The 20,272-nt window shown below is 35.6% G+C and overlaps 1 protein-coding gene across 1 annotated transcript; it reads right to left on the reverse strand.

Moving 5' to 3' along the window:
• Positions 1–219: 219 nt before the first annotated feature.
• On the reverse strand, positions 220–19,786 carry LOC149802162 (potassium channel subfamily K member 18-like). Its single transcript, XM_089954399.1, has 4 exons — positions 19,453–19,786; positions 17,061–17,378; positions 16,347–16,474; positions 220–2,573 (listed from the first exon to the last, which is right to left on the reverse strand). The coding sequence occupies exons 2-4, from the start codon at positions 17,357–17,359 to the stop codon at positions 1,738–1,740; spliced, it is 1,263 nt and encodes a 420-aa protein (XP_089810525.1). The 5' UTR covers positions 17,360–17,378; positions 19,453–19,786; the 3' UTR covers positions 220–1,737.
• Positions 19,787–20,272: the final 486 nt, after the last annotated feature.

Raw genomic sequence — 20,272 nt, forward strand, 5'->3', positions numbered from 1 at the left:
TTCCTTAACAATTTTCGTAAATGATTTATATCTGACTTATCTGTCTGTTTTATCTAACAAACGGTTTAAATGGCTCGTAAAAGATGACAGAACAAATCATGCTGAAAGATAAATTCATTGTCTTTCTACAGAACAGATAATGTTAATTTTGTTTAGGTGTGCTTACATAAATATTGTGAATAAAGTAATAAATATCAACATAAAAAGCACACACAAATATTTCCCTCATACGATTTATCACAGAAGACATTTAAAATAGAATAATGCTCAAGTCAAATATTATTTCAAGTAATAATGAAACATTATTGAAGAAAAATACATAGAAATGCGTGCGTTCTAAAAATATCACAAGTGCAATAAATATGAAGATAGAAATGATGAAAGAATACACACCACACTGTATCTTCAAATATATGAAGTTTTTTCTGTGTAAAACAATACTATTGCATAGAGATTTAAATACTACTAAACGTGGAGAACTTCGACTGTTTAGCACTGCCGAATAGCAAAATATTTATTATTAGAAGAACTAGGTCTCTGCAATGGCGGAGCGAGCGTTTCGATACGCCCGGGAGCAATGCCTGCAAGTGGAGCTCCTATCGAGGCTTCCGCAAATGTTCTTTTGTTAAACCGTTAATTTTCTACAGAGAAATATTTTATGTCGGATGCCAACCTCCCTGAAAACAACGACTACTTATACTACTAATAATGTTGACGATGCCATTACTACTACTATTATTGTTATTTTTATTATTATTAATAATATTATGAACTTAGTCAAATACAGCTCGATCAATTTTCGTCATTGTTTTCAAATGCCGACATTTTTTAAACCTATAATATGGTTCTTAGATATACTTCTGATGGAGAAGAGAATCAAAGTATTAGAATTATTCGGGAAAAGGAGATTACATCATCGTAGTTGTTCGCGGAAAGATGATTTCATTAGGGTAGGGAATACTATTAAAATCATTTTGTTCCCTTAGGACAATTATTCGAGGAAAGGGGATCGCATTACACTCATTGCTCAATGAAAAGGAATGCCATTCACGCCATTGATCAGGGGAGGGGGTCTCATTTTCGCCATTTTCAAGAGAAAATCGGTACATAAAATAATAAGAGAATCCACCGTAAACAGCAGTGCTGCCGACATTTGTCTGACACAGCCTTAGTACTTAAAAGTGTTGCTTGCTTTTAACAACTTTTCAATTAGTATTCAATGCATATCATTTGAATTCTTTACAATTCCATAACTTTTAACATTTTGATTAATAAGTAATGAATATGTTCTAATAAGTAATTTAAAGTCGGACATGCTATTTTTTCATCAGAGAGGAAAAAAGAAGCAAACATAAAAAGTACGAAGGAATATCGGTTCTAAGAGATATGAAACATGAGTTAAAACTACGCTATTAAAAATTTAATTTCTTAATATCACGAAGTTATGCAACCTAAGCTGTTTTATCACCATTAAAAAATATATCTCTCAATAACTTTGGATGTTTCAAATAATATGTCAAAAATGCGAGTTGTCCTAGTATCTCTATTAATTTAATTGTCCTTCGATTATGCCGAACCTTGTTAAGTGTTTGTCTTGCACTCACATTCCCATAGTTACACGTTATGCTAGTCCCAACTTCGGTGATACACTGTCTAAAACTGTAAATACTAAATGGGAAAAGTATTCAATACTCTACTCGATTTCGTTCATTCTTGCAACAAGTTGCCGTAACAAGTTCAGTCGTCTGCTTCTTTGTCGATAATTCCAAGCTTTTGTCCGAGCCATTTACATTTGGTAACCATCTCGTCTTGCATGAGGGCAAAACACATAGACATTATTGCCATACCGAAGAGGACGTACACCGCGCCAAGAATCAATCGGGCTGCCGCTTGGGGGTCTTCGAAATCCCTGCCTGGAACAACGTCTCCGAATCCAATGGTGGAGAGAGTGATGAAACAGAAGTATGCCGATTGCAGCATATCCCAGCCCTCCCAAAGACCGAAGAGAACTGATCCACCAAAGATATAAACACCAATCACAATCATCGTGATAGTAAGCGGAACAGTTATCTTTTCATCGCATTCATCGTCGTCATCATCGCTGTCATCGTCTATCATCATCTGCTGATTAATAATAGCTCTATTTCGACTTGCAAGATCCGCTGGTGTCATGGTCTTGATGTCCAAAGGGACAATCTTGGGTTTTATGCTCGGTGGAGAATCTGGCCTTTGGAGGAACAGTTTCTTGTTGTGCTCACTGAAGTTCATAGCCTTCTTGGCAAACTCTGTTTCCATTGGTGCAGACGTGGATAAGATTTTGCACTTCTCAGTATTATTTCCCTTGGGTTCTTGTGATCCACCATTTATCTGAACTACGGCGTTTTTAAGCTTGTCTCTTTTCTTATTTCGGCAGCAACCGAAGCAGCAGATCTTTGCATAGACAAAGCGAAAAATGTCGGCGAGGACATCTCCGATGTTGGCCAAACACAGAAGCATTAAGGGAATTCCTAGAACAGCGTACGCTATGCATACCAGACGTCCCCAAAAAGTTTTAGGGGCAATGTGACCATAACCTGAAGATAAAAGACAAGGGTGTAGTAATTGTTTTTGTATGTCTGGATGTTGTGATGGTGGCGGTGATTGTGTTTGTAGTAATAGTAGGTATCCGTTAAATCTTACCCTCACCCCTATCCCAGAACCGATCCGTATAGGTTGACGGACGATTTTAAGGTCTTATGTCACTTATATATAAACTTGAGGAATATTTGCAGACAGATCTGGCCGTAACAAATCGATGTTCATGTTAGACATGTTTATTCGTCTGACAAACTACTGTTTGTTTGTATGGTCCTTTTCTTCGATATGTAAGAACATTTCCAGATCATATCCTACGTTTCACGACATGCACATCCACATAAAATAAGACAACCCTATGCCATGTGACCATTTACAATTTTGTACCTACATACAACAGCTACCAAATACCTGTAAGTGTCCAAACTATGCGTTCCGGATAGATTTGTATGGATCAAAAAATGACATATTTATTAAACAGGTGACACCAGACCTCCAAATCGTCTATCACTATCTGGACAGTATTTGAGGGGGGATATATTTTATGGGACTATAGCAGCAGTAGTATCAGTAAAAGTATTGACTGCAAATAATAATAATAATAATAATAATAATAATAATAATAATAATAATATGGAGTAAAGTAGTGTCGGAGTAGAAAACTTGGGAAAAGAATCTATATAGTGGAAATGTAATTTTGAATTTTGTTATGTAACATTGATAGCGACGATGACGACGATGATAATGATGATACAGGAATAAGAACGAAGCTTCCTTTCAAAGAAATGCAGGTTTTTGAGTACTCCGTTATCGTAATGATGCTTCGCAGGTTCGAACTGGATGTTCATACCTGACTTGAGATGATAATGACTACGATACCCACGACGACAACAAGCACAATGATAATAATTTTATGAACGACGACCAGTATCATACTTAGTGGGTGAGGGCGAAAGAGGTCGTGGGGCGTCAAAACCCTGGGCGCCATATGTCTTGGGGTACCAAAACCTCTTTAGGCCTTCATCGTCAACCCGGACGCAAATTAGCCTTTGTACGCTTCTGACGACGATGATTGTAGACTAAAATCGATTACCATGCCAACAACATGAACATCAAAAAATATTTTGATGTGTGTATTCCAATATATCTATAAATATTTCCATATATTTAAACGCTTTTGAGTTAGTTAGGATCATTAAGTATTCAATCAATAGATAGTATGCATGTCTCTTTGATACTTTGGCTATTATGGCGATAACAATTTTTGAGACTTCTTGTTATTTATTTATTTATTTATTTATTTATTTATTTATGTATTCATTTATTTATTTATCCATTTATTTGCCAATTGTTAAGTGTCGAATTGTGAATTTCAGTGAAGAATAAAATTGAATGCATTGAGCATAAAAATTGTATCGTATTTAAGCCAGAAAAGCCTTTGTGAAGGTTAACTTCGACCTTTCATCGTTCATCACCCACCCACCCCATGTCAGTGTAAACTTCAAAGGGGCAGCATTCCAACTCAGTGAAACTGATCTTAACACGGTCCTTAAAAAAATAACCATTTGAGCTACCAACCCTAACCGCTTGGTAGGAACTTATGTCCACTTATCGGGGCCCCCGAGTGGCTGAGTGGTCTAAAGCGCTCACCGTTACGGATCACTGCCATCTCACCTCTATCTGCGTGAGTTCGAGTCTAGGATTCGGCCAATGTGGGTATGTGAGAAAGCTTGCCAGTAACTTCTAGTGGGTCGGTGGTTCCTTCCCGGGGTTTTCCAGGGTTCTTCCTCTACCATTAATACTGGCCGCCATGCATAGCCTATCGTGTGCTGGAAAATGGCGTTAAACCCCACAACAACAACAACAACAACATGTCCACTTATCATTTTTTCAAACGGAAATTGTTACGCACCGTCATTCACAGATTCAGGGCTGTCTAAACCTGATGAAAGGAATTATTTTGGGGGGAAAAATTACGGACCGCTGCCTACGACTGGGCAGAAAAAATTAAGGAGTACACTTTAGAAGCAATCATACTTTAAAGTGACGAATTGAGCCAAAATTCTTTTGTCTGAAATTTCCTGAAAGAGAAAAGAGTCTTGACTCCGTAGAGGCCTAAAGGGGATATAGTTTTCCTCGTTAAACAAGAAAGGGACCAGGTGGCCGTCTGGTAAAACGAAAGACAGGTTTTATTGATAGGACGCACAAAATCTGAAAGAGAAAAGCAATTACGTGCTAAATTTAAGTTTCACATAATATTCAATTATTTGATTGTTTTATGCAAATGTGTTTGCTATTACTAAGTTCCATATTATGTATCGTTTATTCAATTTCATGGCATTGTGTTGATGCTGGAATTGTTATGCAATTTACCGTTTAATTTTACAGTTATTAGTTCATTGGTAGAGTTGATTGCATGCGATCCAAATGTTCACATGTGTAGGATTTCATTGGGTTATGACAAATAACTTCCTTTGTTAAGACGAAAGAGTATCGTGAGTTAACGATATTTACCTAATTATATCTGATTTTCTAAAGTTTAAATAATATTGTAGTTAAGGATTGCTGTGAGCTACAGTTTGTGAATTCATGCAATAGTAATCGAACATGTAGTAACATATGTAAACGTATATTGTAACATTCGATAGACGCTCAGGTAGTAATTTAAGACCTGTCGCTGGAAGCAAGGTCAATGTCCTACCGTACTAAGTCAGAATTTACGCAGTGTATGGATAGCCAACATGCACTGAGTAACGTGAGGGAATTTTATGTACGTCTAGAGACTGAGGTATACAGAAATGTAGGGTGATATTGTCCTTTAAGGAACAGCTTTCTGGGAGAGAGACGGGACAGTCTGAAGACAGAAGTCCGAGGAATCAAAAGGACGAGGTCAGAATAAAATGACCAGGAAGTCTATGAAGGGACAAAGCATAGAGCTTAGGAAGGATGAACTAGGAGACGTTGATATACGGTCAAGAGAGGAAGGTGATTCAGATCGATCGTGGACATTGCGCTCTTTTCACCTCTCGTTATGATGATGAAATAAATCAAAATTGGACACTCCTGTTAAATTCTATTGACATAATCTAACTTGAGTTGGAATTACCGTTATTAATTTGTTCTGAATAAATTTGTTATTTTCTTGTCAAAGGAGCTCGTATTGCTTTATTTCTTACCAGTATTCTAGATCAAAATCCTGTAGAAATTTTATTCTTTTTTCACTCCAGCCGGGCTATAATATAGAGGGAGGTCATCTGCTAGATAAAGCCAGCCAAATCCAATTAACCAAACCTCTTACAAAGAGAGGAGACGTTACACCCATCAATTTAACATCGTCATCATCAGCAAGGTGCAGACCCTGTAGTCCACAGGGAACTTTGTCACTGGACCGTTGTTCACATCGTGTGACATGGTCTGTAGAGTACCACAGCTACATGAATAGTCAGAGGCCTGGCCCCATCGGACAAGGTTGACTGCACAACGACCCTGTCATATCCGGAAACGTTTCAGCGTGATCCACGTGTGTCTTGGAAGGTTGAAGCCAGGACGGTAGACAGATGACTCAGTTATTAGGGAGTGGCTTACAACATATGTTGGAAACCATTCATCATTCCGTGCCGTAATAGCTGTCAATTCATCCGGCAACGGACATAACCAGAATGTAAGTCTCAGAGCCAAACAGATTGTTCGATGTAAGGTGATGTTCATGTAGAATGGAAATTTCTCACTGGCATAACCCTTAGCCAGCAGGTTTGTGGCTGCATCCTGGTGACGGAGATGTGGATGAGGAACGTTGCTGAGTACCGGCAGACATGGTAAAGGAGAAGAACGTAGTGTTCCAGAGAGTATGTGCATTGTTGTGTTTACCTGGGCGTCAGTTAGCTTAGTATGGTCAAACGGGCCCAGACTGGAGCGCAATACTCTGCTGTTCAATCACAGAGGGTCAGTGCTTATGTCTTGAGTATCTAAGCAGTAGCGCCCCAGGTTGATGCAGCCACTTTGAGGACATTTTGTGTTTTAGTTATATTCGCATGCGAAATATAAAGTGCTGACCACAGATTTTCGTACTCCGAATTCAGCTGTGTTACTAATAAAAGATGACCACTACTGATCAAATATTTCGCGAATGGTTCGTGTTATATCATGACGATGAAATGACAATTAAGTGCCTTTCCCAAGGACACGTTGAGGCAGCCGACTCGGGCTGGCCTGGGCGGGTGTCAAAACCTTAAGCCTTGGATTACAAGTCACACGTCACTACAAACTGAATAATATGTGAATACTGCGTAGGTTAAACAAGAATACATATACATGCAAAACGTTTAGTTTATTTCGGTAGTTTTTTGGTGGTGGTTTCACTCATCACTACCCCCACCTTACCACCATCTCCATTGATCTAACGCGTAGGAACGAAGGTAAATGCCATCAACTATTCAAACTCATTGCGACTACAAATGTCTTTATCCATGGAATAACAAGCTGTTTGCAGCGGTCAATGTAGTAAATCCGCCTAATGCAGTATTATATTATAAGGTACAATTGCAACGTTGAATATAATAACTAACACACTAGATGCTATTCGTAGCGAAACGACATAGTACTTTTGTTATGATATGCAAAGGTTATTCGAGGCTAATTAATTCTAGTGATAACTATCACTATACTGTGATGTTCTACTGTGAAGATTTCTTATCTAAAACAGGTTTTGGAACGCAGGTAGAGCAGCGGTCCTGAATGCATATTCACTAACGAAACTTCTGACTGCTGTATTGCCCAAGGAAAAAGAGCACGCTATATTAAAAATCATGAAAGCTATTGACTTAAATAAGGAAACGTCCATGTTGTTTGTTTGTTGTATGGCTTTTCTTATCTTGCCATTTTATTATTTCTGTTGTTTTGTTTTAGTTTGTTTGTTTTTTTTTTTTTTAGTGTGGGGTTTTGGTAGTTCTGCAATGTTTATTCAATTCCGCCAGGTCCAAGTCGAGTTACCATTGATCAGTAGCGAATGTAAAGAAAATCAATCATGATATAAGGATATAAAGAGCATGCGCGGGGAACAATAAACTTCCGCTCAATAAATCGGATAATAGGCTGTGCTATTGTCTGAGTAAATTGTAAATACGCGCTTTAAAAAGACTTCCACTTCATACGCGAATAGTGTCAGGTGCTGTGAAAGAAATTGAAATGGACTCTATTTATAGTTTTTTGTTTTTGTTTTGACGCAAATCTAGTTCAAATGTACAGTGCTGGGCCTACGAAAGACAAACAATGAACATGAAATTCTAATCTTTTTGCCGAATCGATTAAGTAATCAATTATTCATAGTCCTTTGTTGAACTTACGTGTACGTATCTTCCATACTGCTAGAAGAATGCTGTCATATTGACAGGATAGATACTCGTGCAGGATATAATTTATGAATAATAATAATAATAATAGTAATAATAACAATAATAATTGCTGTTGTTGTTATTGTTATTATTATTATTATTATTATTATTATATGCGAAAGTAGTATTGTTGCATTGTTGTGTTTTTTTTTTTTTTTGCTGTTGCTCTTGATAAAGATTATCAGTTCAAAGCATCATGGTTCTATTCCTTTCTGTTTAAATAATACAAAAATATTAGGATTTTAAAGTGATATGGTCCACATCTTTCTCAGCTCCCAAGTGCATGTAATTGTTAGAATCTTGGCGGAGTGGTGGAGGGTTACTACTAAATAAATGTTATTTTTACTTTCTTCTTATACATGTGGATGTAGTCTGGGCTAAGTCAATTATGTTTAGTCCAGAACACACAACTAATTGTCATTGTCAAGATACAGACTGCATAATTATTATTTTTTTTTTAAACTTGAGTAAATAACTGTATTTATTCTAAATAGGGTTTCTTTAAAAATAAAGGCTTTTTTTTCTTCAAATGTAAGCAACATGTATACACAAATGTCTTAGAATAAATAATACACATAAAGAAAACTTCACAAGTAACTAAATAAATTCAATCGTCAAAAGCCACGGGCAAAATTCCACCACTCTCTTGTGAACACGCAACGATGAATATTCCCTAATTTACAATAATATCTAAGATTATTATATCCAATTAGAAGTATTTGTTTTCTCTTTGTTCTACTTACACTTACAATTAAATTAGATAAATAAATACTATGCAATTCTTAGAATGTTACCTTGCTATTTGTTTTACTCTCTCTCTCTCTCTCAGTTTACATACATACACACACACACACACACACACACACACACACACATATATATATATATATATATATATATATATATATATATATATATATATATATATATATATATATATATATATATATATATATATATATATACAAACAATATCCCACTTTTATACACTGTTCGATTTGATAGAAATTGCTACCATTTGTGCCATGGTGGGATGCAATTTCAAGACATTGTTCTCAACTAAATGTGGCCTTAACAAGACTGAACTCGTATTAATATGGTCATTTTCATGCACTCTAATAGAACTAAATCGTTAGTTTTCTCAGCATTAAATAAATATATTTCTTTTTTCTTATGATTTGCAATGCGTTCAATCACTTAACCCTTTTGAAATGAAATCGTTTGTATGTGTATAAACTGAAATGATGAACTGATTCACCCTGCGCACTTGCCCCATTTTTCACTGAATATGGCGCATTTTTGTCCTGAATTTATTCAAGAATAATTCGGCATTATCTCATCTTAAATTCTACCTGTTTATTACCTCTTTGTTGCAAATGTCGCATACTTCCTATCGTGGTACGACAGCTGATCATAGAGTTTGCATAACCTTTCATGGATGTCATAGTTTGTGGTATTTAAAAAGAAAATTCAACATCAGTGTCATCTCAACATGGTTTTGAGGCAAGACAAAAGCACGCTAGATCGACCTCTTGTTTTGCGGTGTCTAAATACAACAAGCACTAAAAGTCTTTGATCGAAAATCCTCTTCTCAACGACAAAAGCAGAAAAGCACTATCTAGTACGGACCGCTTCTTCCTGTCTATTCATTATAAATCGATGTTTAATCCACGTGATGCGGGTCTCTTTATAACAGTTCGTCACATTTGTGCACGATAAACAACTTTGAATGGGCTGTTTTGAATGTCGAATTGAGTTACAAATATTTGTCCCTTTAACGAAAACTCTAAGTAGGTGTTACTACCATAGCAATGTCCCATTATATTTAATTAGTAATGTTGAATTATCGTAATTAATCCTTCTTTAAGCAAGATCGCATAATTAAGACGATCAATCAACTCACCTCTTTTAATGTAAAAGTGTATACCTGCAATTTCATCAGCTCTAAGACGTGTAAACGTTACGCATTTATTGGGGATCTAACATGCTTTCTTGACAATGGCAGGACACAAGATTTACATTAATTCGATGGGTATATCAGTTTCCTTTAAATCGGTGGGTTTACCGAGTTTCCTTTAAATCGATGGGTATATCGATTTTCCTTTAAATCCATGGTGTATAAAAAAACCGCATATTCGAGTTATACATTGCACATTGCCAAGATATTTGTTGTGCGTACACACAAACAAGTTAAAACGTTTCAAAAGAATGCTTCTTTGTGGCATGTGTACGAATTCGCTCAAGAACCAGTAGGTAAACTTTTTTTTTATCAGGTAATATATGGAACTGAATCATCACCGACACTGAAAAAAAACCTGTCAAATAACACAAAACCAGTCAAATAACACAAAACCAGTCAAATAACACAAAACCAGTTAAATAACACCTTCACAAGATGAACAATTAAACTATAGATATTCTAAGAAGTAAAGAATAATAACACACGTAACAAAACATACAAGCAGACGTACGTACATGCATGTATATAAACAAAGATAGAATCACCAACTGGAAGATGAACAGACGGACAAAGAGATAGAGATGTTGAATAGCTGCACATATAATACCGAAGACCAAGAATTATAAATTATAATTAGGCATGCTATGAAATAAAAATTATATAAAATGAAAATAAATAAATGAAGTACACTTAGAATAGAGATAAATGAATGGATAGAAAAAATTGCAACAGATCTCCATTCCTTTTTGAATGAATGCTCTGATCATCTATTACTCTTGTTTTAATAACAGACGGAATGTTACATATATGTTAATGTATTATATGTTGTATGTTACATGTATAATAATATTTTAATATTTTCTATGTTACATATATGTTACTGTATTATATGTTGTATGTTACAGGTGTGATAATATATTAATATTTTCTATGTTACATATATGTTAATGTATTATATGTTGCATGTTACATGTATGATAATGTATTAATATTTTCTATGTTGCATATACGTAAACGTATTTATATTTCATATGTTACATATATTTTAATTTATTTATATTTTATACTCTGTATTTCAAGTACATATTATTTATTCCGCCATCATTGAATTTAAATTTGTTCGTATGTGTATTATCGAAGTCCACAATGTTTAATTTTACAAACGTTTTTCTATATTGACTTTTCTAATTGTATGATCATACTCAGTAAGAGAATGTTTCCGTGAATGGTACTTTGTGTCACGCATGCATAGTTTGAACATAGTATACCTTTACAACATGCATATAAATCGTATCCAACTTTTTTAGAATGAACTCTGTACTGTAGATAGAAAAATTTAGCATGCTTGCATGCATGTGCTTTGTTTAATGAGTGCGGACCTATCTAGCTGTCAAGGATATAAATACTAAGCAAATTTCAGACTGGGCCACTTTTATCCGCACGAAAAAATGGAACCTTTAATCCCGCTCCAACTCTTTCTTGCTTGCATCTAATAATTCGTTTATGCGTTTGTCTGCAACATTCCGCTTAAGCACACGATCTTCAGCTATGAAAACTGATTTGTTTAAAAAGGGAGCTAGAATGAAATAAATTAAAGCTGCAACGTTTAAATTGACATACAATTAAATAAGGGCAATGACGGAAACAAATGGGTGATGGCATACGACCAAGCAAGGGGCACGTGAAAACAATTGGGGATAAATACGATTAAAAAGGGCTAAGTGGAACCAACCTGGGGATGATATACGACAAAACAAGGGCCACGTGGAAACAAATGGGGTATGGCATACAATGAACAAGGGTTATGTGGAACCAAGTTGGGGATGACATACCACTACACACGGACCCTGCGAAAATAGATGCAAATCTGATATTTGTATCGCCTGCATCGTCGTAGTTAAATATAGGACAGTACGTTCCAAGCAGAAAAGCTGCGCAGGCAATGTAGAGCACGTGGGAATAACTTTGAACTCGATGATTTAAAGTTACGACTGAGTACTCCAGTAAACGTGTGTAGACAGCATACCGTGTATGATCGTTATTTTGACAATGAGCAAATTCAAGAGTAATTAATTGTACAATGCAACCTTTAGCCTAAGACTGAGTTCTCACTATCACTAACAAGACTAATGTAATTTGTGATTGGTCAAACAAAATCTCGAACATAAACTCAAACTCCAGAGGTTTTTTTCTTTCTTTCATTTCCTGGCCAGATTATGGATCTTTTCGCTTCGTGTATGTAAGTACTAGGTCACTAAAGTCTTAAATACCCGCTGTTCAGAGCTAGCTACCAGACGCGCGTGACTTCACACTGCGTACTTGCCTTCTATTCTGTCCTTTATCAGTTACAACATGCCCTACCTTTATAACGCAAGAATGTACACGTTAAACTAGCTGATTATGTTCGAATTTGTGTTAATGTTGGATATTATGGATTTTCAAGCCATTATAACATAGTACTATTTGCAGAAACGAGAAAGTGTTCCTATAAACACCCTCTTACGTGGAACGCACTAAATAATACAAACATATCGAGTTGTCCCATAGATTAAAGACGACCAAGCACTGTAGCATGCACGTGGTTTAACTTGAATCGCATTGCTGACACTTTGATATGGTTGACTGATGATCCCAATGTATCCTACAGAGATCGTTTAAAATATAATCGATTGCAATATCCATCATACAGTACTGTAAGTTACAGTATTTGGCTTACAGCCAGAATGCTGATATTCAATGAATACCTACCTCACAGTCAATATAAACCCATTTGCTTTTAATATTTCTCAATAGCTTGATGGAGGCACCTGGCAACAGCTCAGTATGCTTTTGTGAAAAATGGGACTAGGCTGCAATTGGGTAAAGGTCATGACGAGACGCAGTTCTCACCTTTAACAGAGTACTCGACTTAAATTTTCAGACATAGGCGTGCAATGTTGTAGCAATAAGACATTGTCAGAGTATCGAACTGTTAACAATATTTAATGCCAAGTCCTAATTGGAAACCTGGCACGTTCTCAAGTCGAGGCTTTAAAAAATGCGGTTCCAAATTCATCATTGCTCATTTATGTTATTTGTGTAATTTGAATTATTATGATTATATGTAACATGGAATCCCTCTAACTGTAACACAATAAATATATCTTGTACCTAGTCAAGCTGCGGGACAAAATAGCGAAAAAGATTTTAAACGTGCTATCACCTAATACTTTTGAGTAAAAATGTCCTGGCTTTATCTCTACAGAACATCCTCTGTTGAGCATCGTTGACTGTGTCACCGAAGGTAATCGAAAGCAGCAAATTAACCTGCATTAGAGTACAAAGGAGACCCATATGAATCAATATTTGTGGACAAGAACGAATTGAAAATAAGCACTTAAGAACAAACGAAGAAAGCGAGGAACGAAATAAAATTCGACGCAAAATATGATGTTAAGCTACTAAGGTCCGACGAAAAGAAGAAATAAAAATGCTGTCATGAATAAGAGTGAAGTAGTAGCCAGGGATAACAGTCAATCAGTAGGCAGGGATAACAGGTAAGTAGTAGGCAGGAATAACAGTGAAGTAGTAGGCAGGGATAACAGTGAAATAGTAGACCTAACAAATGTGAAAATGACTTAAGGCAGGCAGGTATAACATTGAAGTAGTAGGCACGGATAACAGTGAAAACGTAGGCCCAACAAACGTGAAAATGGTTTAAGGCAGGCAGGGATAACAGTGAATTAGTAGGCATGGATAACAGGGAAGTGGTAGGCCCAACAAACGTGACAATGACTTAAAGCTGGTAGAGATAACAGTGACGTAGAATGCCCAACAAACGTGAAAATGACTTAAGGCAGGCAGGTATAACAGTGAATTAGTAGGCATGGATAACAGGGAAGTGGTAGACCGAACAAACGTGAAAATGACTTTAGGTTGGCAGGAGTAACAGTGAAGTAGTAGGCCCAACAAACGTGAAAAAGACTTAAGGCAGGCAAGTATAACAGTGAAGTAGTAGGCCCAACAAACGTGAAAAAGACTTAAGGCAGGCAAGTATAACAGTGAAGTAGTAGGCATGGATAACAGTGAAGTAGTAGGCATGGATAACAGTGAAGTAGTAGGCATGGATAACAGTGAAGTAGTAGACCTAACAAACGTAAAAATAACTTAAGGCTGGTAAGAAAAACAGTGAAGTAGTAGGCCCAACAAACGTGAAAATGACTTATGGCTGTCCGGGACAACAGTGCAGTAGAAGGCCAACTAAAAGTGAAAATGATTTAAAGTTGCAGGGATAACTGTGAAGTTGTAGACCCAACAAACATGAAAATGACTTATCGTTTTGCATATAATCTATTAAACTTTTTGGAAATTAGTATTTTAAGGACATCTTTATAAAAGGTCATATGAACCAATGTGAACTAAATAGGAAATAACAGTTAATTCGTATATTTATTATCTGTCTGTCTGTCTGTATGTCTGTCTCTCTCTGCCTCTGTCTGTCTGTCTCTCTCTTTTACACAGTAAACCCCCAGTGTACACGCTAGTTGTAAAATATGTGTATCTCGCAGGTAGTTGAAATTCTACTGAGGAGCAAATGTTTCAAAGCAAGGAAGAGATGAATGGTGAAATAAATTATTAAATTCTAAGAAATAATTCATTCTTAGTAAGTATCGTTACACAAATTTAATGATAACTAGGTAAATTCATATAACGTTTATATTAAAAACCTATGGGAGTATGTATCATCATTCATATGTGCTGTCGATTCTATGCCTGTATAGTCAATGATGAATTTCTACTCATTAATTATTAGTGACATATGAAAATAACGATAAAAGTAATAAAAACCCTAGGGTTCTAACTTAATTCAACATGGTACAAAAATTTGTTGCAATCCTTTCTGTTTTTCGTTCCCCCTCCCCTCTTATGTAAAAGAGATACACTATGCAGACATCTGGAGTGAGAGAGAAAAGATCTTGGGTAGGATGAAAACCTTGAAACTGAACTTACACCAAGTAACCTAACAAGAAAATGATTCGTCGTAACGGTATGCAAACACTTTCCGTGGGATTTATTAACAGTGTTTATATAATAAATGATACAAAGCTGTAACAGCCTGTCGACACAATACGGTAAGATTATTTTGTTACGATGCACACCTTCTGTAATGTATTTAATGCTGTGTTGCTATTGTTGTCATTCTTTCTTAAACCTATTATAATGTTCGAAAATTCGATTATTATTAATTAATATGAAAAAGTAAATATGAAAATGCCCAGATACCGCCACTCTCTCTCTCTCTCTCTCTCTCTCTCTCTCTCTCTCTCTCTGGACCATCGTAGCAAGATACGGGCGAAAATCCACGAAAAGACGAAATTAGAGAATTATCGCTTGTCATACGACGATGTCTCTGAACCTATGAATAATCGTAAGAGTTAAGTCATGATGACCAAGACGGAAAAGGGGAGAGAGAGAAAGAAAGAGAGAATTTTATGGTTGGTAGTAATGTTAATTAAAGCTGAATAATGAATTAGGTTAACTGTAAATATATTAGACTATTGAAATTACCTATTGTTGATTCGTCCTTTCGCTTAGTTTCTTTTCCACACTAATTTATATGCCCCCGGTATGTGAATGGCTGAGGATTCAGCGTTCAAGAATCTAAGCATGTGTTGTTAGTGCTGTACTTTCGTCATTAAACGCATCTTTAATGATTAATTCATAATTGTGTCTTATATTGATTCAATCAATATGAGTAAAAATAGAAAGTCAGAAAAGAAAACAATCAACTTATCAGTCTGGAAACGGGATTCTGACTAGCCAAAAAGGGCATAGAACTACATTTTGTAGCGGACACACTCGGCAGGGATGTGAGGAGATTATTCATTCGGTCAATATACACGAGCCTGTAATCAGTCTTACCTCCGTTCAAAGGCCAAATTCGTATATTTGTGCGTGATATAAATAAAATATATGTGTAGTATGTATGCTGTATCAATGGTATGTACGTTGTATCAATGATATACCCCTCGTTGTATAAATTTTGCATTAAAAGCAAACTCGGCAAGACTGTTTTCATTTTAATGAAAATTTATATATCTCGTAGCATATCATTGATACAGCAGCGATGAGGACAAAATGGTGATGTAAAATAATTACGACAGATGATAATGAGGAGAATTTGGATGAAAAGTACGACGACGATAATTATATATTGCGATATTCATGTTTAGTATCATGAATATCAAGGGCGAAAATGTTGACAAGGAAAGGAAAGTTGACTACTGATCCTAAAAATTTAGCAAATCGCATGCAAACTGATTTTCTCCAGAATTTTTCCCCTCCCCAAATCCTTTTGAAAAATATCACTACTCTCCCACCCCAGCTATCTTTAAGTTATTGTTTCTTCTGCTACAGTCTATATGAAAGCCCATGCCGCTTACCAATGGTGGTTATGACGGTGACAGCAAACATCAGTGCTCCTGGCCATGACCATTCATATTTTGGTCCGTCTGGTTCTCCGTACATATCACAGTCAGTTCCGTCATAGCCGATGGCCAGTGTATTATTTCTGAAAGGTTTCACTACAATTATTAGAGTGGTCTGCTCTTTATGATATATGCAAACGTTTATGAGAGAACGGCGGAAGTTCTTTACATCAATGGTAAAAATCCAGTGTATGTCCCTTGTGTACCTAAAGTTGTAATTTTTCTTCGTGATCAAATTCATTATTAATTAAACTGTTTAGGAATCAACCAAAAGAACGTTTTCTTTATGGAAATATGCGAAAAGATCAACGAATAAAATCGAAACAAATTCTAACGACACCTGCAATTTCAACACAATCACTAACTGGATCACAAACTTAACATTGTCAATACCCGATTATACAGAAGAGTTATATTTATATGAAACGAATTTTATTTAAAGTGAAACTGTTGTTCCAGGTGTGATACCAATATCACCTATCAGCTATAACATCCAACGTAGGGACTAAACCATACCCATAATTATATAAGTATTGATTTATACTACCAAAGATTCTGACTGAACAGCAGATCTCTGGAACAAACTGAACTTCACAGTAAATATTATCTTGATTGCAAATCTTAAATCAATGGTATCTAATCAGCTGATAAAGTGTCTGCAGAATATACCTGAAAGTCTGCAATACGCTAGTCAGTTGAATCATCATGGCGTCCGTGTCCAAGTTACTGGCCAGAATGACTTTCTTGATGGAGGCGAGTGTCGTGTTCTGCATATCGTTATATTCTTTCCTGCCCTCAAAACAGATGGTTTCTTCATTGGCTTTCTCTAGATGCTCGAAAATGAAGCCGCCGGCAACGGTGTACAAAATTACCATGGAACTCAAGCCGATGTGAGAAAACAAGGCTTTCATAACCGTCTTGCAGCACTCTCGACCCCGGCTTTTTGAACCTTGTTCTTTAGAACCCATGCTTAAATCCTTTGGAACCCTGTATTTATGGTATTGATCAAACAAAGTATTCTTTAAGATGCTTTTTCAATATTTACATTTCCACATCGTTCCTAATCTAGAAAGTAAACAACAAAAATAAAACCCCAAACCTTTGTAAATAAAATTGAAGTAAGCTTTTTTTTCTGTGGCAGGCTTGAAACATATATTGTAATGAACCGAATGATTATATGGTACCGGATGCATTGGTTAGCATGATATTGTTGAACGAATCTTCAAGAGCTTAAATTACTCACGACAGTGAAAGAAACCTACATTATACCACTCCTAGATCATTTTGATATGAATACAAAATGAAACAAATGAATCAAAATAACGAAAGAAAGTGATAATTTTATACCGTTAAGTTTCTATTGATCGCAATTGCTATTGCTGGTTAAATTTGAACTGCTCAAAATGAATTTATCTGCATGCTGACGCATAAATTGATAGTTATAAAATTAACCTAGAAGGTATGAAGGTGGGTGTCTATACGCTGTATCATCGATATACTACGAGATGTATATATATTTTTTTTTGCCGGAAAGATCAATTAAAAATAAGATTAATGAATGAAAAACAAACGATGGACAAAATTAATTAGCATTTGTAAGAACAATTTCTTCTGAAACCTCATGTTTATCCCGTAGCAGTATCAGACCAAATTCATAGATGCGTACATATAGTGGCCTGATGAGGCGCATACAACACTATACATCTGCAGTTACGATTACATTTCTGTGTTCCTACATAGGTCTTGAAAGTGCGTTTTTTTGTCGTAGGTTCATCTTTATATTCGTGTGTGGAAAAGCATTAATTCTGAAGAATGATATAAATTAAAAATTAATTCGTAATAAATGTGCGATTTTATAATTGCATAAAAGCTCTTCAATGCTGGTATGGGACTGGATTTACTGTAAAGCACTGATCAGTTGCAGGCGGTGGGAATTGTAGAGAAGTAGGGGTAGAGCATTTCTGTATCCAAATCATATTAAATGTGTAAAAATTATATTTTCTTGCAAACTTTGTGTATGTGTATGCTAGCAACTAGCTGATGTCTTTACGTCCCTACACTTTCGTATAAAATTACATTACATAAAGAAGTAAATGTGTCTCGACAATAACATAGCATCAACATTTTAAACTGATGAAGAAAAAAATATTCTTGTTTCAAACTAGAGCTCACAAACTGCCTTCATTAACAGTACTTAACATCATCTCTTTTACCAAAAGCAAATTTAATCTCCATTCACCACAATATATATTACACATCCAGGTAAACTCTATAAGGCTTTTGCAATAAGGTAATATTACTGAGATCATTGCCAAGAGAAATAAAGAAACCATTTGTCCAGTTGTATGTATGGGTTTGTTTGTTTACGCGTAGTTACTGATACACCATCCTAATATAATAATCAGTTTATTTGTCTTTGAACACTTACAAACATATATACGTCCAGTAATATCTGCTTCACAAATTTGTAAGACAAAATTCTTTAGGTTATTTGAAGATTTGATTGATCTATGAGATTTTGTAAAAAATTTATACCACAATAAGAAAGGGTACTGAAATATTCGATAACAAATATGTATTTTTATTATTTGCTGGATGCAATATTAATCCGTGGAATTTTGAAACTACTTGAAAAATAGTCAACTGAAAAAGCACCTTGAACAACTAAATTAATTTGTAATTTTATGTGTATTTGATTTTTTAAAATTTTCTCTTTCTCACCCTCGCAACTTTTTCCTCATTTCTGGTTATTTGCAGTCAGATTTTTCTCCTTTATTTGTTTGTTATTTACATTAAGTAACAATAAAAAAAGACGATAACTGACATGACAATATAAAGGACGATGACTGTTAAACACTAGGTTGTTCTTCATAATCAATGCCATACAAATGGAAATGTATTTTAAAAAACATGTTTACGTGAGAATGACTTCATTATTATCGTTTAAACTTTTATGTCAGATGTATCTTGGAGACAGCGATTAGAAAATTAAAGAACACAAAGTCAATAGGGACTGTACAGGAAAACTATCCATAAGAAGAAAAAAACATTTATAACTTACCTCACATGAGAACTGTCTGACTGCCAATAGTACTAAGGTTTAATAATGTGTTTTTATGTTGCAGATCCTGTTAAAGCCGCCAGGTAACCAAGCAAAACCGTCATCTAGTGTGTCCTCAGTTGTTATAGATTTTAAAATATTCATAGTTCCAATGACGACCGAGGTGAATATCGATCGTTGATACCCAATCCATTAAATACATACCTTTGACATTCTACACAGTGAGGAAAGATAGCAACCCCATAATTGCCAGGTTGACATGAAAATTGCTTTGCCAAGTTTTTGTTAAACCAGCTACTGGTTAGGGGTATCTTGTGAACGATTGCAAGAGATAGAGTATATTTTCCATTGCAATCTGCACGCTAAATTCAACGATTGCTAGAGATAGAGTGCATTTCCCATTCCATCCAGCACGCTAAATTCAACGATATTTTGCGTTTAAAGATCATCACATATGTAATTTAATGCGAAATTATTTATTGATGGAACTAATATTAGACAGGAAACATGCAGGTCAAAACGCACTAGTTGATGGTTTGGTGGAGAAAAGAACGTTTCTATGCATATAATTACAACAATGAATCGCAGTTTGATGATTTAACCAGTCTGCTTTAGCAAGAAATGCTAGGTGATTTAATTCGCTGATCGAAGCTGCAGTTACAATAAAATCGCAATGACTCGAAGTCAGTTAGCTCGAAAACATGATATGTCTGTAACTAGGTTTTAAGTCCCAGAAGAAACCTAATTCGACAACACAACATAAAGATAACACGACATAATGACAACACGACAAAATATGACGTGTTAAAATGGCCAAAAA

Source organism: Sinohyriopsis cumingii, chromosome 4, assembly GCF_028554795.1.
Source record: "Sinohyriopsis cumingii isolate HCF-2022 chromosome 4, ASM2855479v2, whole genome shotgun sequence".
In the NCBI taxonomy this organism is placed as follows: Eukaryota; Metazoa; Mollusca; class Bivalvia; order Unionida; family Unionidae; genus Sinohyriopsis; species Sinohyriopsis cumingii.